This window comes from Esox lucius, chromosome 25, assembly GCF_011004845.1.
Source record: "Esox lucius isolate fEsoLuc1 chromosome 25, fEsoLuc1.pri, whole genome shotgun sequence".
Classification (NCBI taxonomy): domain Eukaryota; kingdom Metazoa; phylum Chordata; class Actinopteri; order Esociformes; family Esocidae; genus Esox; species Esox lucius.
In genome coordinates this window covers 15,176,924-15,199,892 of record NC_047593.1, presented here as the reverse complement: position 1 = coordinate 15,199,892, position 22,969 = coordinate 15,176,924, and the positions used below count along the sequence as shown (strand labels likewise).

At 47.0% G+C, this 22,969-nt stretch overlaps 1 protein-coding gene across 4 annotated transcripts in view; it reads right to left on the bottom strand.

The window, feature by feature from the left end:
- The window catches only part of dclk2a (doublecortin-like kinase 2a), a 46,060-nt gene extending 25,165 nt beyond the window's left edge, over positions 1–20,895 (bottom strand). The window contains exons 1-3 of one of the 4 annotated variants that reach the window (XM_034291056.1): positions 20,488–20,894; positions 19,822–20,245; positions 12,421–12,776 (exon numbers count right to left, since the gene is read on the bottom strand). In XM_034291056.1, the coding sequence (XP_034146947.1) occupies positions 12,421–12,776; positions 19,822–20,224 (759 nt within the window). In that variant the 5' untranslated portion in view covers positions 20,225–20,245; positions 20,488–20,894. Of the gene's footprint in view, positions 1–12,420; positions 12,777–19,821 lie in introns of all 4 variants that reach the window. The other 3 variants (XR_004575485.1, XM_034291057.1, XM_034291058.1) reach the window with 3 other exon arrangements.
- Positions 20,896–22,969: the final 2,074 nt, after the last annotated feature.

The following is a 22,969-nucleotide window of genomic DNA, read 5'->3' as shown; positions in this document are numbered from 1 at the left end:
AGGGAGCCTCCCAGCCTGAATCATCGGGACAGTGCAGCATCTGCATTACGGCTGACGGACAACAGCTCCAGACTGCTGAGGTGGCCTTGCCTCTGTGCCCCCTGTCTGGGACGGGACAGCAGACGGGACAGGGGCCACGGGTGAAAGGTCAGAGGTGAAATCTCAGCGATACGATACTGGTAAGAAGAAAATGTGACATTTCGTATTTAAAACAGAGAAGGGGTCGTATTAGTTAGTCTTTTCGGAATTCATCTGCTCTCCTAAAGTGGAGGAGAGTCAGTGAGGCCATTTGTGAGCTAACTTGTTCTGCCCCTGGAAATGGTTTCCTGGTTTGTTGCCATCTCGGAAATCACCATGGCGACCCCACAGTGGGTCTACCGCTTGGAGATTAGAGAGGCGTGCAAACATATTACAAAGGGCTTCGAGTACTAGGCCCTCCTCGCCCGGACCCTATAGGACAGTGGGTCCAAATACAAATTGGTCCTTCACAAACTTGCCTGGTTAAATAACGGTAAAAATAAAGTACACTCTGAGAGAACAGTGGTAAACAGACGAGTAAGGCACACTACGGACGTCAGACTACACAGTCCACGTTGTGGTTTCTGTTCCCATGCCAACAAGTGCCAGGAAAAAAATAACAGCGATTGGCGCGCGCGCACACACTGTCAAGTTGATTCTTCCTGTCCGGGAGATGAATCTCCGGGAGGCTATGTTGTTGCTGTGTGTCATTGGGCTGTGTGTGCCTTTCTTGTGTCCATGCATGCGTGTCTGTGTGGAGGAAGTCCTCCAATCGCCAATTGCCCTCCTGGCACAAGCAGTGCTCTTAGTCTGACCTCATCCCGCCTGTCTGTTGTCCCATAGCTCCAAATCTGCCCAGCAACAGGCGATGAGGGAGCCAAACTGCGGTCGTCATTTAAGTCACAACCAAAACAATCTTATCTGATTTAATACACAACCAAAGCAAACTCCATTACCACTCACTATCATGGTTTAGGGGAGAGATTGACCCCAACAATGGAACATCTATGACAACATTAATCAAAGTTTGTCATCTAAATACAGTCATCATTCACATTGTGGACCACAATTTTTAATTTTTTATAATGGTTAAAACATTAACACTAATTCAAAACGAATTACTTGCACATTAAGGTAAGCCATTTTCAAAGACAGAAATGTATTGTATGCAAGCAAAAAAAATTATAATTATAATTGGGCTAAAGTATACCCAAAAGGGACATGGACTCTGGATGAACCCAGTCATGAAAGCCATTGAGCTAATAACCACCGTGGGACAGATCCCAGGCAGTTCTAATAGAGTGCAATGAAAAAGGCACAAAAGAAAATCTGAGAGACATTTCACTGATCATTGAGAAAGCACTGACCTGGCATGACTCAAGACAGATCTAAAATGTCATCACTCAAGCAATGAAAAATATTCACCAAGGAAAATGAATAGCAACTGAGCGGTTTGTTTGGAGGAGACTGGGCTACGCACCTGAACAGTTGTTCAAAAGGCCCTGTTAGTGGGGGTACTCCAGGGTGCTGCAAGATGTTGGACAGGACCAGACACTTGAAATTATAGTCCTCTCATCATCATCATCACCACCACTATAACAATGATCATTATAACAATACTACCATCAATATCAATGCCATCACAATCAATACCATCGCCACCACCAATATCCATACCATCGCACAGCATCAACATAACCTGCAACCCCATCATCACTGGCATACCATAACCATCATCATCATCATCATCATCATCACAGCCCTGACAATACCACCACCAATATCCACGCCATCACCACCACCGATATCCACGCCATCACCACCACCGATATCCACGCCATCACCACCACCACCAATATCCATACCATCGCCGGCATCAACATAACCAGGAACCCCATCATCACGGGCATCCCATAACCATCATTATCATCATCATCATCATCATCACAGCCCTGACAATACCACCACCAATATCAATGACATCGCCACCACCAATATCAATGACATCACCGGCATCAACATAACCGGCAACCCATAACCATCATCACAGGCCTGACAGCCCAATCACAGTAATCACCCTCCCCACACACTCATACATTAGGGTGTAGTTTCCTCCCACCTATTCAACATGTCATTCCCCTTAAAAATCCTATATTCCGTAACTCCTAAACCTACTGTGTGGTAGTAAAAAAAGGTAACAAGGTGCCACACGCACACACACACACACACACACACACACACACGCACACACACACATGCGCGCGCAGACACACGCGCAGACACACGCGCAGACACACGCGCAGACACACGCGCACACACACGCGCACACACACGCACGCAACTTCAGACCCAATTTCATTCTGGTGACATTAATGAGGTGTCAGAGTACGTTGGGGGCTCCTGTTGAGGGCTTCCCGAACAGAGGAGAAGAGGGAGGGAGTAAAAGAGGGGGATGGTCTACAAAGGAGAGAAGAGACGCGAGCCGAGGAGGGGAGGTAGAAAGGAGAGGGATACTGGGATGCTCTGTGCCTGCTGCCTTCAGCTAGGTCATAGTAGTACTCCACACCAAACAGCACCATGGGACAGGAGTCAAGACACAATGCATTCTGGGATATGGGGGTTGTCCTCCCACAGGGTACCAACTATTCAGAGGTTACCCTAAGGTTACATATACTTAGCACGAACGTGCAAATTCACCCTCCTCACTCTAAGTGTAATAGTCCTAGTTATTTACTTGACTGAATGCTACGCGGTGTGTTTTAGGAGTCCCACTGACACTGTAGGCTTCCTACCAGCACATATTCCAACTGGCTCAAATCCACTCCTGAATAGCCTAAACCACCAAATTACTGCCCAAATGACATGGTTTCAGAATTCCTCAGACATGTCTTAGTAAGACAGGGCAAATGCAGCAAACCACGCCGCCTTGGAAACACTGGCTGAGAAACCCAGAGTCACAGTAGATTCTCTGTTACCAGGCCAATTAAATAGAAGAAAAAAAACATTCGTACGGAGCAAATGTAACGACACCACGTCAGGGACTTTTTCTAGCTCCGTAAAAAATCGGAACACTGCTGCCTGTCATACCCCTACGCGGCTCTACATGCTAGTTTACCCCTATCAGAGCTGACTGCAGTGCAGATGGGTTTAGATGGAGAGGGGAGGAGGATAGAGGAGAACACTGCCACGCTGAATAATTCACACTTCCTGAAACGCAGAGAGGGGGATTCCCGCCTCGGCAGGCACATACGACATGCATTTTTCAAATCTCAAAGCAGAGCCCCGAAATCGTCCATTTATTTAAAAAAACGCACGCGTGCGGCTGCCGTGCAAACACTGCCGGGCTTCGTCGTCGTCATCCAGACCCCCGTTTCCCTTCCCTGACAACGGTATTGAATGTTACGTCCACCTCGTGCCCGAGTCACGCTCCGTTCCCCAAGTCCTCCAGAAACCCCCAGCCCCCGCTGAGCCTCCCTGCAGCCCCCCACCCACCCACCACCGCGCACTGGGACCCGTAGCAGAGAGAACGGAGATGCGGCACCTCCACTTCTACTGTGCAATCAACACAACACATTACCATGGCAACGCTCCATGGCCTCCTCGATCCAGCCAGAACGGAGAGATCTGCGTCTCGGGCCGTCTGGGTGTGTGGGGGTTTGGGGGCGGACAACATGGCTTCTTCTGTCACGCCGGAGCCTGCTGAGAGGCTGTCTGGCCTCCGAAACATCAGCGGTCTCTTCAGTAGAGTTGACAGGCCACAGTCGCACGGATCAAGACAGAACATCTCCGTCCTCCTCTGCGTGAAACGGACTAGTAATGTGTTCAGGCCGCTAACATCCCCATTAAACAGCCAGGTATGTTTTGAGTGCTACGCGCCTATTCATAATCTATGTACAAGACATGACCCCGTGCCAAAGAATCAAATCTATTAAGCTAATGCGCTTGAGAGCAGTGTGTTAATGTAATGATGTGATTATGCCAAATCAGTGTGAGGGCTGGGATCAGGGCCAGCATCCACAACAAGAAGTGCGGGTTTGGATCAGATCAACTCATTTCAGATGCGCTGTTAAGAAGAAGAATGGCCGCAAACACCTGGCCATACAAACACCTGGCCATACAAACACCTGGCCATACAAACACCTGGCCATGCAAACACCTGGCCATGCAAACACCTGGCCATGCAAACACCTGGCCATGCAAACACCTGGCCATGCAAACACCTGGCCATGCAAACACCTGGCCATACAAACACCTGGCCATACAAACACCTGGCCATACAAACACCTGGCCATACAAACACCTGGCCATACAAACACCTGGCCATACAAACACCTGGCCATACAAACACCTGGCCATACAAACACCTGGCCATACAAACACGGCCAAATCCCAGGGCCGGTTTATCACAGAGAAGCCCAGGGGCAGCACGTTGTGGGCCGTCCTTCTGCCACGTGCCGGCCGGCCCCTCCCTCCCTCCCTCTCTACAGAGCAGAAGTGGTTTTGACGTTCTCTTAACAGGAATGCGACTGCCCCCCGACACGCCGTCCCCCACGTTGGGCCCAGCAAGTTGACGGTTTAGAAGGACAAAACACACACTGCCGACTATGACCCCATGCCGAACACTAGGGCGAGCAAACGCCTTTGGTCAGACGGCGCTGGGTGGAAATCAGACTGCAGAACAACAGAAGTGACAGATTCCTAGATGGCTGTTGACCTAAATGGGAAACTGCTGCCTAATCCAGACGTGGCCCTAAAAACAACTCATGCCTGACAAACGGGGTGGGGGGGTGGGGGTGGGGGGGGGGGTGGGGGGGGGGGTTTGGCACACATGTATGTGCACCCTTTAGCATTGAGAAGGTGTTCCCCTAAACCTGTTCCTATCTAACGTCTTTGTGGTTTTGGACATCACACTAATCAATGCCAATTAAACCAAAGGCAGTATGAAACATCTGCTCAGAGTCCAACACCTTATGCGTTCTAACGACCTCCCTCTGGATCTACACTTTGGTCACTACTGACGCCAAGAGGTCAGAGGTCACATTGAGGAGCGCGTCTTGCGAGCTGACGCCAGGCTTTGTCACGCACGCGGCCGTTCCGAGCAGAGGACCACGGCTCCGCCCCCGCCATGGCATGGGAACCCTCACAGCTCAGCGCGAGGACCCATTGTCTGACCTCCGATCAGCTCCGCGTGGGGGCTTTGTGATGTCTGGTGCCAACAGGCTTGGAGTTATTCAGCCACTCCATTGTCGCTAAGCAATGTCAGTCAATGGCACGCAAAAACAGCTTCGCTCGTTCTACCCAAACACACACATGCGAACTTGCACTTGACTGGTCTGGCAAACCGACGAACACTAACAATGCCTATCTGAATAAGAAAAATAACTTTTGATGCCGTGGCAAAGACAGTGTTACAATAGAATCGACCCACCTATTCAATGAGAACGAATGCAGGAGGCCCACATCCAAACTAACTATTGGCAACCATTGTTTTCCGGTGCCCTGTCCACTACAGCAGGACTCAGACAAACCTCTAATTAAACATCACAGATTTCCAGCTTCCCTACACAGTGTCTGTTCCTCTTACTCAAGGTAACGTACACCGCCCAGACCCAATTACCCATCCACCAGTTGGTCGGGTACTGATGGCTCAGTGTCCACCCCTGTCCACCATGTTGAGAGGGGGCAGGCAGTGTCAACGTGATCATCGCCGCAGACCCGGCACCACAGGCATCTGCCCCACGGCCTCCCCGATTACATCACAGCCCGAAATCGATTGGCAGAGAAAGACCGGCATCTCTATTGTTTTCTTTTGACCAATTTTACTGAATTGGTAAGAGGGCCTTTCTGGAGACCGTTTCACAATGATGAGCGCAAAGAGTGAGCGTGAACAACAGCCCTCTTCACTGTTCACATACATTCGAAAGACGTCCACAGTCTCGAGCACTGTGACAACAGCTAATTCTCATTCGCCTGCGATTACCATAGATTACTGTTGCTATGGGCTACCATTGGAGTGTGCGCGTGCGTGCGTTTGTGCGTTTGTGTGTGTGTGTGTGGAGGGGGGGTCTGAGCAGTGTGAAGAAAAACAGAAGGGACGACTGGCAAACATAGCCTGAGGACATTGTTATTGATGTATTTAGGCGATGCAGAGACTTCTATAGAACATTTAATATGCATGAATACATCAGAACGGTTATAAGTGGTGGACCATTTACAAAGGAAAAATACCAGTAGATCCAATTCAAAAGGTCTAACCTTAGCCTGCCTCGGGCTAGCTTTAGCCTGCCTTTAGTCTGCCTTTAGTCACTGACACCATGCCACAAGAATGTAATTGAATAAAATAACGGAGTCATGATACTGTGTCTCAGAGACGCTACGCGAAACGAAAACAGATCTTTTTTACGGCCACCAAACAGTTGTATTTCCTCTCAGAGACGAACCCCCGCTGCTTGTTCTGAGGTGAAAATGATCCGGGCCAACAGCAGCCCAACATACTCGTTCACATCCTGCTTCACTTACTACACCCTGCTTTTATTAAGATTTCCCCAAAAAGCAAAAAAACGACATGTTTATTTGAGCTTGTTTTTTTCCGCAGATTAGCTTGACAGATGTTCACACATGCCCACACAAACACACAGACATCCAGTCACTCTCCATTACCTATGTGAGGCTGGGTCACAGACAATCACTGTTGATATTGCTTCCCTTGTCCCCAATGTATTTATCAATGTGATCACGGTCTAGAATATCAACATTGGATTAACCCTAAATCAGCATATTGCCAGGCCTAACATGTGGATTTACATTATCTGAATTGAAGATTGGCGGTTTGTCCTGAAAGGGGAACAAGGAAACCGTATGTTCCATTCTGGGCTGAGGAGAGGGTGATTGGACAGGGAGCCAGGCTGATATGTTAGGAGGCAGGGCTTCGGGGAGCATTTAGGGAGTACACGGATCTCCAAATACCCCTCTCTGAATCTCTTCAAAAGCCCGATCTCCTTTCTCATTTCCTTGGGCGAGCTCCTCCTCTGCGCTCGTCAGAATTCCAATGACGACATAGGCCGTTCGCCGTGTTAATGACAGGCCAGATGTTACGGAGCGGCGCTGACCAGGAGACACCAGACACGACCGCTGAAACGGTTGTGAAATTGCTTTGGCTAAGAGCATGGAGGTGGTTGCCTGTGTGCGCGTGGGTGTGTGCGTGCGCGTACGCGTACGCACGCGAGTACCGGGAGTGTTTCTAACAGTCCCACACAGTGGGAAAATGACTCTTAAATGAGTCAGCATCTGTAGTTGACTTGATACACTTTCTAACCAGTTTTCTTTTTTTCCTCTTTGGAGGCAAAAATGTCAGTGAAATTAAGCGTAAGAAATGTTATATGGTATTTACAGAACGGCTGCCACCTCCTCTTACTCCAATCCCATTTCCTGCCAAAGAGTCCCTATTCTTTCCATAGTCTCTGAACAGTTTTTCAGATGTAAAACTGAGTAGGGCAGCTGATTCAGTTGGCCCTGATGTAGCTAAGAAAATATCAATTAACATTCATCCAGACTAGCAGCTTACAAATCAAGTAGAGTGAGCTGGACTGAGAGTGCATTGTGGTGCAAGGACACACACACACACACAACGCTATCATAACCACCCACCCACCCACCCAACCACACCTGACAGCTGCACCCCCACCCCAATATACACACCCAGACGCACAAAGACACACACACACACACACACACACACACACCAGGACCTGAAGGACTTCTAATGTTTGTACACCGCCTGAGCAACGGTAGGTTTTAAGAGTAAGAATGGCTAAACTAGAGATTTACCAAAATAGGCACTTTTCTGTCTATCAGCCCTTGACAACAGCAACTCACAGCAAGCATTATTTTAGGGGTTAAACACTCCAGAGCCCGAAAGACCAGGCATCCATGGTAAAGAGGCGATACTAAAAACATGGGTCATTCTCTACTTGGGATTACATATTAAATGTCATTTCTTGAGGGTAAACAGATGAGAAATGGCGAATCGGCACTATAGAGGGGAAAAGAGAGGATCTTAAAGAAAAGCGTTCTTTCCATCTGATCACAAACTCAGACACTATCATAGCACTTACACAGAAGGAACACTGAAATGCTGTCGCTCAATCAGAAGACTTGTCGGGCACACTTCACACAATGCATCAGACATAATAGTAAATGACACTTAGAATGACCCACGTGTCAGCCATGGTGGCTAGAAAAACATTGTTCCTCACAAAAATGACACACAGAGATGAACATCCAGACAGAGAGAGACAGACAGAGAGAGACAGACAGAGAGAGACAGACAGAGAGAGACAGACACAGAGAGACAGACACAGAGAGACAGACACAGAGAGACAGACACAGAGAGACAGACACAGAGAGAGACAGACACAGAGAGACAGACAACCACAACAGTCTGCTAGAAAGGGAATTACAGGAAACACTCCAGTCTAGGGAACTGAGAGTGGGGATCATCTCAGGGCATTCAGAGAAGCTTAGCTGGAGGAGAAATGCTCTGTCAGAGAAATAAATGACAAAAACAGGGAGAACGAGAGAGACAGAGGGGGAGCTGGGGGGATAGAGACAGTCTGGGAGAGTGGCGGAGCTGTACACACCAAATCATCTGTCAGATTAACCAGACAAGTGTGGTGTGTGTGTGAGAGAGAGATTTCCTTGGTCACTTGGCCAGCAGACGGGACAACGAGATGTGGTAAAAGCCAAAAGACATAGATTATATAATAAACATTTCACTGCTGGATATGGAACATATTAAAAGTCTCGAGATTTAAAAAAAGAGACTTACATTAACGACATAACTCCTAGGCACATAAAAACAAGACCAGAAACACCAAGTACATTGCCCTTTTCTTTATACCCGGATCATTAATATTTAGGAATTGAATGGACGCACAGTTTAAGTTCAAATCCAAGCTGAAACACAACATAACCAGTACGGAGATGTGACTCAGTAGGCCAAGGAGATGATTCCAGAGAGATAAGCCCGTTGCCCAGTTTCCTGTCTTCTCCTGCGGGAGTCGAGGACACCAGAGATGCTCTCCTCCCCTAGTCATTCCATGCCAGAGAGAGGTGGTTGCGTGAACAGGTGAAGGGGATGGATTTAGCCAACCACTCTGACCTCTGCTTGGCCACAGACAACAACTGCCGGCGGTACATTCTCAACCAAGAACTACAAGCAATTAATACTGTTTGGTGCTATGTGGGCGTGAACCAACCCCCCTCCTGCATCTGTCCCTGAGGCAACGCCCCCAGGGAGAACCACCCGGCGCGGGGCTGTAAAACGGTGCCCTTCAACGCAGCCTGACTGCTACCCCCTGACGAGACAGACCAGCTCCCAATCAGGCCTTGTCAGGGGGAGCAGGGGTTGCCCCAGGAGGGGGCAGGGGTTGGAAGAGAGGGGTGGGACTGCTATACTACGCACCGGTGTGTGGGGGGGGGGGGGACACATGCTCTTTCAGTGGCACTGGATCATTTAGAATCATCACAGATGCGTCACGTTACACGACAGGCTCATCAAAACGACGGGGCGCTCATTAATCGGGAGGCGAACGAAAATCCCCTTCAATCTTCAATATGGATCTCTGATAAGCCAAAGTCATTATGGGAGCTATGTCCAAGCCCTCAGAGGCAGCAACATATACCAGGAAGATCTATTCCTTATGCACTACCTGTTGGCGATGTGGCTATCCTGTGACTGGGTGCCAGGCATTTTCAATAACGTTCGGGCACAGTGGCTAACCTTGCCGTTTGTCCTCTGAGCTAACCTAGCTCTGCACTGTATGAGCAGTGTCTTAAAACAGTAAGTTGTTACTGTTATAGACACCAAATGGAATGCTGGCTTGATGAATTGCAATAACAAAATGCTATAAAAATGACTGTTACCAAATTGAAAGCTACATAAAAATTTGAATAAATAAAAGAGAACTGAGAAGCCGTGCTCCCTTTCATTGTAGCATTACCATAATCTTTTAATTTGCATACGCCTGGCAGATTTCGGGCCCATTTGGCATAGCGTTAGAGCATACAGAAAAGGGGGGCCGGGAAGCGCGGGATTCCCCCTTAAGTTCCAGGGAGTGTCGGCCTGCATTCCACACAGCAATGCAGCTCTCCTACACACTCACCCCTGGCATTGATGCAAATCCCCGGTGACGTCGTCAGCACGCGTCGTGGTCAACCCGCCCACCGCATTGCATTCCAAACAGAGCCGGCTTCGGCAAGTCGCCTTCCTTGAGTGTTCCCCAGAGATGGAGGAAGAAGGGGTACCCCCGAATGTCAGCGCTGAACAAGATTCCGCGTGTCAATGCCAGGCCACAGCATGGTCGTTAATCTGGTTTAGTGGGATCCATGAGAGAATCGCTGCTCTGGCTGTTTGTCACAGATATGTTAATGAATTAGTAATGGATTGGATATCCAATGGGCTGTCCCTAAAGATCCATCACAGTGTAGCCATGCTAATGTAGCCAAGGCTCTACAATGTGTTCAAGCGGGCCTCTCTTTTTCTGTAGGGGCACGTCACTAGACATTTGCCTAAATAATGCTCTCTCAAAGATATTAACCTTGGTTAGCCCTTTCCTGTCCAATGCTTCTGCCTGTTTCAGTTAGTATTTGTATGCGCTCTTTGACCGGATCCTTGACTAGAAGCACACGGGCAGATTGCAATTGCCTGTCGTACACACACACACACACACACACACACACACATTTACTGTCTCCTCACATTTGCCTGTCGTACACACACACACACACACACACATTTACTGTCTCCTCACATTTGCCTGTCGTACACACACACACACACACACATTTACTGTCTCCTCAGAGACAGAGAGTGAAATCTCCCAGACCGAGCCTCCGGTTGGTAAGCCTGACAGACTAAGTTATTTGGTCACATCCCCTGGCCCGTCTGTAAAGACTGCGGTGGGCTCTGGGGAACTGGCAGAAAAGGGACAACTTTTTTTCTGCCAGGTCAATATTCGGGGAGTTCAGATGTGTGCTAGTTGCTTTTTATTCTCGGCTAGCTCTGAAAACGTCACTGGAGCATGAGATCTTGATGCCTTACATTACAGTTCTTGAACAAATAGACATCTCCGACAGCCATATTGATTTTGCCATAATCAAAGAACCGCCAGCCCAATCCCAGTAACACCATTAATTTGGTTAACAAGGGGTCAAACATTTAAAGCAAACCCTCTCTGATAACCACTAGGGTGCATTGGAACACGCAGTTTATCAGAAGAACCACTTACCTTCAACAGTGAAATGTGACCACTCGAAAACAAAAATCTCAATGTTCCAAATCCACTCCTTATATTAAACGTGTATAAGGGATCCCCCCGATATATCCGCCTAGAATAATTAAATGCTTTTAAGGCTGCAAACTATGTCAGAGCACTTAATATTCAGAAACACAACTCATTTAAACAAATTACTCCTTAGCAAATGACTCCCTATGCAAAGCAGTTTCGAGATTTAACTACCTTACTGACCTTATTTACTACATTCATATCCGGGCATTCTAGAATTACAGAAAGAGAATATGTTCATCATATAATTCATACATTTTCCATTCATTATCAGACAAATCTGAGAGGGTATTTTGTTATAAAAATATAACTTTTTTTTGTAATTCAATTTACATTTGTTATAATTAGAAGCTTCATCATAAGCATTTTTTCCAATTTGATTAATGCCAGGGAACACAGGCACAGAAACTAAAAAACAGTGATCGATTGTGCTAAACGAATCAGCCAGTGCATCGCTGACATTTATGATGGAATCCCCAGCTGAGAACTGCATTCACATACATTTTAAGTGGGGGGGGGAGCTAAAAGCACCATGTGTTCTTGATCACTAACTCTTTAATCCCGGGTCGGGAAAGCCTGGAGCTGCGTACAAAAAACAAGCGTCCAATAGGTCGCAAAGTGCGATACTTCGGACCTCGGCCAAAAGCAGTGGGCCATGTAAGGGATAGGGCGCCATTTTGGACGCTCACTAAATGTCTACATAAGAATACTGCGTAGGCACAGAACACACCACTGGTGCAGGGTCCCAGGTGGACGCTGCTTAATGCAGCAGGGCCAGTGTGATTTCCCATGGTCACTGATGCAGCGATGCAGAACGTGTGGGACAATGAAGACAATCATAATTTCATGCATCCGAAATGATCTCTGTAGTTGGGGCGTGTGTGTTTATTCACCTGTAGAATAATGTGCCAGCTGCCCATTGATATAAATCAGGAAGAGAGTTATGGATAGAGACCAATGGGCGACGCCTAACTTGGACGTCCCATCCGGATCTAATATCACACCGTGCGTGGCTGAGGTGTGCATCGACCCGACAGACTCTAAAAACACATCGTACCTGCTTCCCCTTGAGCGTGTAGAGCCGCTTGACCGCGCCCGAGTCCAGCTTGATGGCGTCCGTGATGTCAGTGAGCACCTGCTCGAAGGAGTGGGCCGTCTTCTTGTTCAGCAGGATCCGAACCGCCTTCCTCGGCTTGACCCCGCTTCGGATCACTGTGACCAGCTTGGGCTTGATGAAGTCCCTGGTCCCGAGGCTGGCCTCGCTACGCTGCAGCTCCCCCTTCACCAGGATACTTAGGGAGGACAGGGAGCCCGACTGGCCCGCCTTGATGCCCACCGACCAGTTGGGGTTGACATTTTTGGTGTAGTCCAAATGGCGGTATGGCTCGTTAGAGGCACACACGTAGCTTTCGCCTATGAAGAGAAAAGACGGCAGTTAGAACGTAAAGCGTTTCATAAAAGTCTTGGAATCAACACTGAAGAGACAACATTCGAAAATGTGACATCAATACCTTTAGGGCGACTTAGAAGCTCCAATAATATCAACGCTGTTATCTACCAGCTCAATGCAAATTACTAGATGAGTGTAAAGTGGCCACAAGTGACAGAGCAGAGTCGGTCAGGCTGTGGTTGATGAGGGGTTAACATTCCCCCAGCGGAAAGAAAGAGAAGCCAGATTGAGTGCAAGGCCAGGCCCAGTGTAACCCAGCCTTCACTGTTTCTCTTTGAGCTCGTTGCCTGCCCAGTTGGAACGGCTCCAAAACTAAGTATTTTCCCTTTCCAATGGCAGAACTTCATCGTAGCATGTTAGCAAGTGTGTCTGACTGTGCTGACCACCAAGCCGAGTACAGATTAATTTGATGAGTTAAAAGTTTTGTGCTGGTAAACGGATACCACAACAACTGGGGCTACAGTGGATATAAAGTCTACACACCCCTGTTAAAATGCCAGGTTTTTGTGATGTAAAAGAATGAGACAAAGATAAATCATGTCAGAACCTTTTCCACTTTTAATGTAACCTATAATGTGAACAATTCAATGGAAAAACAAACTGAAATCTTCGAGGGGAGAAAAGGAAAAATAAAAACCTTACAATAACCTGGTTGCATAAGTGTGCACACCCTCTTATAACTGGGGATGTGGCTGTGTTCAGAATTAACCAATCACATTCAAACCCACGTTAAATAGACGTCATTACACACCTGCCATCATTTAAAGTGACTCTGATTAATCACAAATAAAGATCAGCTGTTCTAGTAGGATTTTTCTGTCATTTTCTTAGTTTCAAAAGCCATGGTCCGCAGAGACCTTCCAAAGCATCAGAGGGATCTCATTGTTGAAAGATATCAGTCAGGAGAAGGTTAAAAAAGAATTTCCAAAGCATTAGATATACCATGGAACACAGTGAAGACAGTCATCATCAAGTGGAGAAAATATGGCACAACAGAGACATTACCAAGAACCGGATGCCCCTCCAGAATTGATGAAAAGACGAGAAGAAAACTGGTCAGTGAGGCTTGCAAGAGGCATTAAATGAATGAAACATTAAATGAACTGCAACCATTTCTGGCAAGTACTGGCTGTGTGCTACGTGACAACTCCTGTATTCTTCATATGAATGGGCTATTGGGTAGGGTGGCAAGGCGGAAGCCTTTTCTTCCAAAGAAAACATCCAAGCCTGGCTGAAGTTTGCAAAAACAAATATCAAGTCCCCCAAAAGCATGTGGGAAAATGTGTTATGGTCTTATGAAACCAAGGTTTAACTTTTTGGTTATAATTCCAAAAGGTATGTTTGGAACAAAAACAACACTGCACATCACCCAAAGAACACCATACCCACAGTGAAGCATGGTGGTGGCAGATTCATGCTTTGGGCCTGCTTTTCTTCACCTGGAATCGGGGCCTTAGTCAGTGTGAAGCGTTCCAAATACCAGGCAATTTTGGCACAAAACTTACAGGCGTCCATTAGAAAGATGAAGAGGAAGTTCACCTTTCAGCACGACAACGACCCAAAGCACACATCCAAATCCACAAAAGCATGGCTTCACCAGAAGAAAATTAACATTTTGGAATGGCCCAGCCAGAGCCCAGACCTGAATCCAATTGAACATCTGTGTGGTGATCTGAAGAGGGCTGTGCACAGGAGATGTCCTTGCCATCTGACAGATTTGGAGAGCTTTTGCAAAGAAGAGTGGGCAAATATTGCCACGTCAAGATGTGCCATGCTAATAGACTCCTACCCCAAAAGACTGAATGTTGTAATAAAATCAAAAGGTGCTTCAACAAAGTATTAGTTAAAGGGTGTGCACACTTATGCAACCAGGTTATTGAGAGTTTTTTTATTTTTCCCCCTGGAAGATTTTTCAATTGAATTGTTCAGGTTATTGGTCACATTAAAGGTGGAAAAGGTTCTGACATGATTTCTCTTTGTCTCATTCTTTTACATCACAAGAACCTGGCATTTTAACAGGGTTGTGTAGACTTTCTATATCCCCTGTATGATGGTGGAGGCTGATCCTTTGAAGGCTGTTGTGTTTTTACGTTCTAGGCCACCGAGCCGAATGAGGAAGACGCGTGGTAAACCTCTAATCTTTGACTTTTCGTCATGGATTTTACGATGTTGGTGGGGGGAAAAAAACACTATACTAGTAAAACCACAAGACGCCATCCTACAGCACAATGTTACAGCAAAACAGTACTAAGCCATGCGATTGCCTTTTTACTACTCGATTTATCCAGCGGTGTCAGGCCTTTCAGAAGTTAACGCTCACGGCACAGACGGATGACAGTGTGACTGAACCACTATAAGAAAGGCGATACGTGTATGAGTGAGAGGAAAAAAGCAAAAAAAGAGTGAGTGAGACATGTGCGGAGAGACCGAGTGGCATTGCTGAATTCCTGAAGGCAAAAGAAGGAATTCACCAGGCAAACTAATGCATTAGTCATACAGCATGACTGACCCACACTGAGAAAACCCCCAGTCGCTTCTCTCTGGCCACAGAGATAGCACTGCCATTAGCCACATAGAAAATAGCAGAGACCGTGTTGCATTTTTCAACATCCGACTCATTCCATTTCTATGCGAGCAGTCCGCCCAGGAAATAACGGATCTGAAGGGGAGTGAGCGATTAAACACAACCTTTCTTTGACAGCATGGAAAGCTTGTGAAAGATGAGGTTAACTTGATTTTCTATTTTCTATCCACGCTGCTATTATTACGCAGGTAACCCTGCATAATAAAGGAAACAAGCTAACTATTTGTTATTATTCCCACGAATGACAGCAGCGTTTCTTTAACACGCTGGCATACCGCCGCGTTACGCCCCCATGGTCAGACTGGTAGATAAAAAAATAAACAATCATACAACAAATCTACATGTTTATGATTCAATGTCAACATACATATTCTCTAACAACAACAAATGTCACTATATATTTTTATTCTGCTGGTCAGCTTCTGCTAATTCTCTTCAATGATCAGACAAAGGTCCTTGCGGCCCTCTCTGATTGGCTGGCATGGTTGCAGCGCAATGACCACACCTATTAAAGCTCCGCCTTTGCAGCCAGGCTTTTTTTTTATGTAAATAAAAAGAAAAAGAAAAAAAGAAACCTTTACGGCCAGCTTGATGGAATCCCAAAATTTAAAGTGAATTTCATAAACATCGACCATTGGTAAACAGGAAAATGGCACATTAAGCTGTCATGCAAACTTAAGAATTTGTGCATAAAAAATGTTGGATGAGTGGATGGAAACATAGGTTGTCGTCCCTCAGGGAATGGTGACATTTAAAGAGAAAGGTGTGAAGACCTAACCGTAACCCAATAGAATAGCTTTAGCAACAAAGCCCAGCATTCTTTATAATAGGGACAACTAAAACAAGACACTTTTGTTAAAAGTTTTTAACCAACACTGTTGGCCGTCCACAGTACTGAGATCAACCAGGACCGTCCAACTCAGGCTTACCAAAATATTGGTCTAATATTCGCTCAACTCAGTGTTTCCTTTTCACATTGGACATGCAAGTTCTCACCCATCATTCCTCACGAGCTTCAGGACAAAGACAGAGAGATAAAGAGGACAGAGGGAAGAGAGACTTCAGGGACAGCGAGTCCCACGACACCTGGCTTTATTAAGCTACCAATTAAGCAAAAGGCTAATTAATGACGCTAGGCCCCAGCTGTAAGGCAAACGGAGACCGTGACACCAAATGAGATGAGCGGCTGATGTCGGAGACCGTTGTGGTCTGTGTGACGTCCGGCCTCGGTAACAGGAACAACTTACGGTTCACACACACACACACACACACACACAAACCAGAGTAGCAACGGCTGTCAGAGAGTGACAGGAAAACCCCCGGGGATGGAGGGGGGACCGGTGGGTGTGGCCTCACCAGAGACGTTCAAGGACTCTGGGCGGGTGACACCCTCCGTTGGCCCCCCACGCTAGGGGCTCTGGTGAAACACAGCTGAGAACCACAGCCCCCGAAAACGGCCCCTAAACAAGCGTCAGCTGGTCACAAAGGGAGGAGAGGGAAAGAAGGGGCCAATCAGTGTGTGCGGTCACCCGTCACTGAACAAACACACGCGCACACACACACACACACACTGGATTCAGTGGCTAAGTGAGGGGGAAACGACATAATGTGTATGTTCGGTGGGCCGACGTGGTCCCTGACACCGTGGGGTCGCGAGCAACGTCTTCCTTGGGTGAACACGTTTCATGCCTTGTCAACCAATCAGCGTCGGGTGCATCATAACGTCCTCCTGGAACATGGGCATACATCGGTGGCGCAGCACAGGAGCGCTATGCTGTGGGACTGGCTCGCTGCCGTTTCCACAGACACACGCCGGTGGTGGACAGGGGAGTCCCATCTACCCAGCCGTCGCCTAGGGATCACATGTCGATGAATGGGCCTGGATTGGGCTAGCACAATAGCCTAATCCCCCCCCCCCCACCACACCCCCTGCTGAGCCAGCAGTCTTCAATCAAAGGGGCTCGGGGGAACGCAGGCACACACGTGTGTGGGGGGTGGGGGGAATAGACACTGGCAAAATCGAGTTAATGAGAAGACACTGTTAAGGGTTACCCTAATGAGGGGGAAAAAAAGGAGCCTATGCCATAACAAGGAATGCTGCTTACGTGGAATCCATGCGATGCACGTTTGGCATCCTGTCCTGGTTTCACAGTAGCAAGAATGGACGGAGGGGTTCCAAAACAAACTCAACCCCCAAATGGCTTCACCCACTCCTACAACTCATTTGAGAGGGGAAACAATCCCGACACTGTTGTACCTGGAAGCCGGGCTTCACCCCCGCACGCAGCAGGTGTGGCAGAGCAAAGGCTCCAATCGTTACAACCAGGAGAATGACATGTTTGTTCCCGCAGGAAAAGCGAGGTAAAAACACTTTCCTGCCAAACTCGAGTGGCGGAAGTGTGACTCCTGTGTGGATTCCAGGACACACTCCGACCGGCCACTTGGCAGACGTCAGGCACGGCACCCAGAGTTCAAGCAGAAGTCATAGTTCCGCGTGACTGTCAGTGACGGCCGAGGCAGCAGCGCCTATCTACTTCCTGCCAGGCCGACCGGAATCCGCCTCTAAACCACGGCATTGGCCACTGACCTAGATCTCCCAAACCCCCCCCCCCCCCCCCCCCAGGGACACTGGCGGGGGAACAAGTGGAACTCAAAATTGAGAGGAATGAAAGTTGAGCGATAAGAAAGAGAAGAGGACGTGACGGAGAGATTAAAGAAAGGGGAGAGACAGGATACAAGATGTAACATTCTATAGGAATAATGCAGACTCGTGGCAGTGACAGAGCAACTGCACCCCAGACCAGAGTGGTCACCGTGGTCCAGTGGCAACCTCTCAGGCTAAGAGGGGATTGCAGAAAGGTCACAGAGCAGACTGGATAAACACAGAGGCCAAACTTATTACAAATACTAAAACTGCCCTCATCCGTCCTCCCTCCCCGTGACCTGAAGACTGACACAGGGGTTGAGAGATCCCAAATCTTCAGTAGGACAGGGGGAGTAGTGTCCTGATCTCTAAACGGCCTAATGTGTGTGAAATCGGACGAGTTTTGAATCTACAAAAACCCATTTGAAACAGCTTTGGTTTTGTCAAGAGAAAATTGTGTGTAAGTGTGCTACTTACTGATTTGCAATGAAGTGTGTCACTCAACCAACCTAATTTGTTTTGAACCCGTTACACGTGTATTTTGGGCTCCACACCGCTAAGCGTCATTCGCTCGATCACGCATGACAGAGGAGGACCGTCTCGTTAGGTACCAGTGCGTTTTTACACACACTACCTCATGTCGCTTCCTTTCCCCTCGATTGCCTTTTCACTTTTTCCTGAAGGAGGCCGAGGGGGGGGGGGGGGGGGGGGGGTGCGCAGGCGAGAGGAGGAGGGAGGAAAAGTGCAGAGAAAACCCCTGAGACAGCATTCACTATCACTACCGCAGCCTGCGACACACAGAGAGACCTTTCCCTCAAAGTGATAGAAACACAGAAGAAAGATGATATGGGGCTGCTGCATGGAAGCCGTCCTGGTCCCGACTCGTGACTTCAGATGTCTTGTTGGTGGTCACGTCGGTTTTCGCCGGAGTTCCGGGATCCGCGGCTGCCACCTCTGGGACTTGCCCGCCCCCTTGTTCCTTTTTTGGCTGGAGTGAGACTGTAAGGGGTGGGGGGGGGGTACTGTCACATACTGGCACCCCTGCTGTGCCAGTGAATTCCAACTCTCTCCCTCATTCGACTCATGGACACCTGTTTGTTGTTATTGCCCTCATCTGTGTTCCAGATCACGGTTCCTGTTAATGGTCCTCCTTCCCCACTGTGTTGTCAGTTGTAGTTTGGACATTTTGTAATGTTGCTCTTTCCTTGTCTTAGTTTTGTTACGTCTTAGTTCTTTTTATTAAAAGTCATCCGAAATCCTGCCTCCTACCTACAGGGTTACAGATGGCATTGAGATTGAGCCTTTACGGTTTTGTTTTCACCTTTGACCTTTCGCTGACATTCACAGTAAACCCTAAGGCAATTTTACTAAAATATTTCTAAAAAAGTTCAAATCTGCTGTGAAATTTTACTCATGACTTAACAGACTTCAGATTTTTGCTGAATTCTGATAACATTTGGGTTTACAGTGTTGAACAAAGGCGCAAGGAAAGAGCAACATAAAATGTACAAACTAAAACCAACAACACAGGTGGGATGTGGATAGTTTATGTTAATAAGGCAATATTTATAAGCATAACATACTTCCCTGGGGAAAGGCTGATACACCTGCATGTTTATGCACAAGCTGGGGGAAACCGGATGACCAGCAGGAAGTAACATAGGTTATTAGATCGAATCCTGAAACATGAGAGATGTGAGCCTATCATCAATATCGTCTGTTTGTGTGTGCGCGTGTTTTAGAGTGGGGGGACGAGGGGGCTGTATTCGTGGATCCTTACCCTCGGCTAACTCCTCCAGGCTACTGATCTTCTTGCTGCCGTCCACGGTGTAGATACTCCGGACACCTTGAGGGAGGTTGACGTTGTCTGATAGAGACCGGGTAAGCTCCTTAAGCAGGGCGTCAAAAGACCTAAAACGGTCGCTGGACACGGCATACACCAAACCCTTGAAGTATTTGTCCCCATTACGGTAGAAACGCACTTTTTTGGCTTTCTTCTCGGAAGTGAGCGATTGCAGCGTACGCGTCCGGTAGAAGCTACAGTGGGCGCTGTGTGCCGGGCTGGGTACGAGACCGTTACCCCTGGAGCCGGACTGGGACCCTGAACCGTTAGCCCGTGATGAACGTTGCGTTTTGTCCCGTTCCTCAAAATGTTCCCATTCAATACTTCTGCCGAGAGACATGTTCGATGTGTTTGTGTTGACCTATCCTCAGGAAAAAAACAATAGAAAATGTATATTCCGATCGATTGTCAGGCGCGTTCTAGGGAATAGCGAACATATGTCAGTGATATGACAATCACAGATAAAACACTAAAAAAAATAACTAATAAAAGTACACGTACAGCCTAGTAGCTTAGGCCTACTATCAAGATTGCCTACAACGTCGTAATATTCCGGGAACACCGTAGTCTAATCAGGGATACAGTAAAATAAGTAAGTCGTACCTTGTCAACAACGCTTGAATAATCTCGGTTACTGAAATACCAATTTGTAATTGAAAACGACTGTTTCAAAACCACATTCAGGGGTACACAAATAATCACCAGCACACAAATTAACACCGGGGAAGAGAGCGCACACTTAATTGACAGTCCACTGTAGCAATCGATAGTTAATCAATGTACGGAGCCGCAACAGAAAACGATGCTTACAAAGCAACGTAAATAGATCCCGTGGAAAACATTTATCACAAACACGTCGCATGTAAAAACGCTATCCAAAATTCACAGAATCTAACAAAGCCGCATGCTTGCAAGCCTCTTCTTCTCACATCCTTTCTCCAACAGGCGAAACACTTCACACCGTAGAACGCAGAGCACGTCGCTGTCCTGTCATCCAATTCAACCTGGAGCGAAGGAAACCGCTTCCCCTCTGGGTCCTAACGCAGCCCGATTAGATATTCATGTGTTTTTAGCCGGTAGTGTATTTCAGAACTTACCGTATGTGTAATGTGACATTACTAATGTCACGTTGTGTGAGATTATCTATGTATAGAAGGCTATTTGTTAGCGTCCGGGAAAACCTACACTGACAACGGAAGGTTACTGACTCAAGACTTCTAATAAACTGATTACATGTAAAAATAGGTTGTTGAAAGTAAATAAATATTACATTGCTTAAAATGTGATTTATAGCCTATCAAACACACAATATACAGGAAATGACACGTTTTTATAGTCATATTGTTTATTTATTTACAAAGAAACGCAAATAAAAACATGGACAAAGCGCCTTTTCCCACTATGGTTACGTTATGCTGGGTAGCTAACTGGACAAGCCAGTGTCTAATTTACTGGAAGCAAATGATAAACCATAAATGCACTGGCTCACTGAAGACCCCCGCAACCCCCACGGGGTCAGGGGGCCCATGAGTGCATCAACTCAAACCATCTCCAAAGGACCGACATTAACGCAGTTAGGATAGTGTGAATGAGACACGCACAACGTGAGACAACGGGCACTGACTGTTTCAATCAATCAGTCAACAACGCCCATCCCGCTCAGCGGGAGTATTTGACAATCACTACGCCTCCCTAATGAGTGCACGTTATCCTGTACCTTGCGGGATACATCGAAACTGCGGGAGCCATTGCACAAACTCTTTTGGGATATTTAGGACATTTTAGTTTCTCAAGTCCACTGGCAGCCAGAGCAGGCTAAATGTTAAAACAAAACAAATTGGCATCGTATCGTTATCATCAGGTATAGTGGCAGACAGCTGTATTTTCTTATATATATTTCCCCTGCACATCACTTGGAGAGTAGAATGCGTTTTCCGATTCTCTTTAGTGAGCCATCTTTTATCACTCCATTCAACATACCAAAGCAACACCTTTTTTTAACACTAAACATATTTTTAGATGATCTTCCCTTGCACTGCAAAAAAAGTGTCTTGTTGGTGAACTTGTTGCTCTCAACATTACTCAGTGCATGATTTTTTTCAGATAAAACGGTCAGACAACATGCCACTTCCTGTAACATTCAATCTGCACGGAGGTCAGGGGAAAAAAAACAACCATAAAAGGAATTGTTTAAACTGTATGTTTTATAAAATGTTATGAGGCAAATATTGCCTGTTTCAAAGTAGCCCAAACAACTCCTAATATGCCATTAAACAGTGATATTTTCATTCATATACTATCACAGTGGTTCCTAAACTTTTTTGGGATCTTACCACCTTCTGAATGTTACCCTGCATTGAGTACCTCTGCAGTACCCCTCGTGAATTTTACCAGTAAGCCTCTGGTCCCATGAGTCTTTGCACATACACCCCATAGATCAAGAATACATTTAGGAAAAACTGCTACATAAAAAAAAGACAACACTCACGGTCACGCCAACGGAGGACAGGTTTACCGACTGGACGGGGGTACCACGTTCGAGGCCAAGTCACATGCAGTCACAGAGGCGCTGGATGAGGTGGGGAATTTAACTTGCAGTTCCAACGTTACGTGTCATTTCAGCCGCAGGAGTTTTAAGCGAAAGTGTGAATAGTAAGGGAGGTTCCATGGTGCGTTTTGTTCCTATTGCACCTCTGAAGCACAGTGTGCTTTGCCCTAGATACAGTGGGACTTTTTTTCTCTCATATACTTTTTATTTTTCTAATGTCTAGAAGCTAAGGAAATGGGACGAACAAAATTGGGGTGATTTTGGGGAGATACTGGGAGATGCTACTTGGGTGGTGGTGCAACATGTATGGCTGTTGACAATTTGGCTTAATATCGCCTTGCTTAGCTGATATTATGCAAGAAACTGTAAACAATTTTAGGGCGGGGCTAACCTTCACCTCCTGGAATGTGAAAGGTTTGAACCAGGCAACCAAGAGAGACAAAAAATGTCCCATATCCCATCTGAAAGAACAATCCAGGCCTTAGCCTTGCAATATCGACAACACAATCGATGCCTGAACCAGGACATTTTGACAGC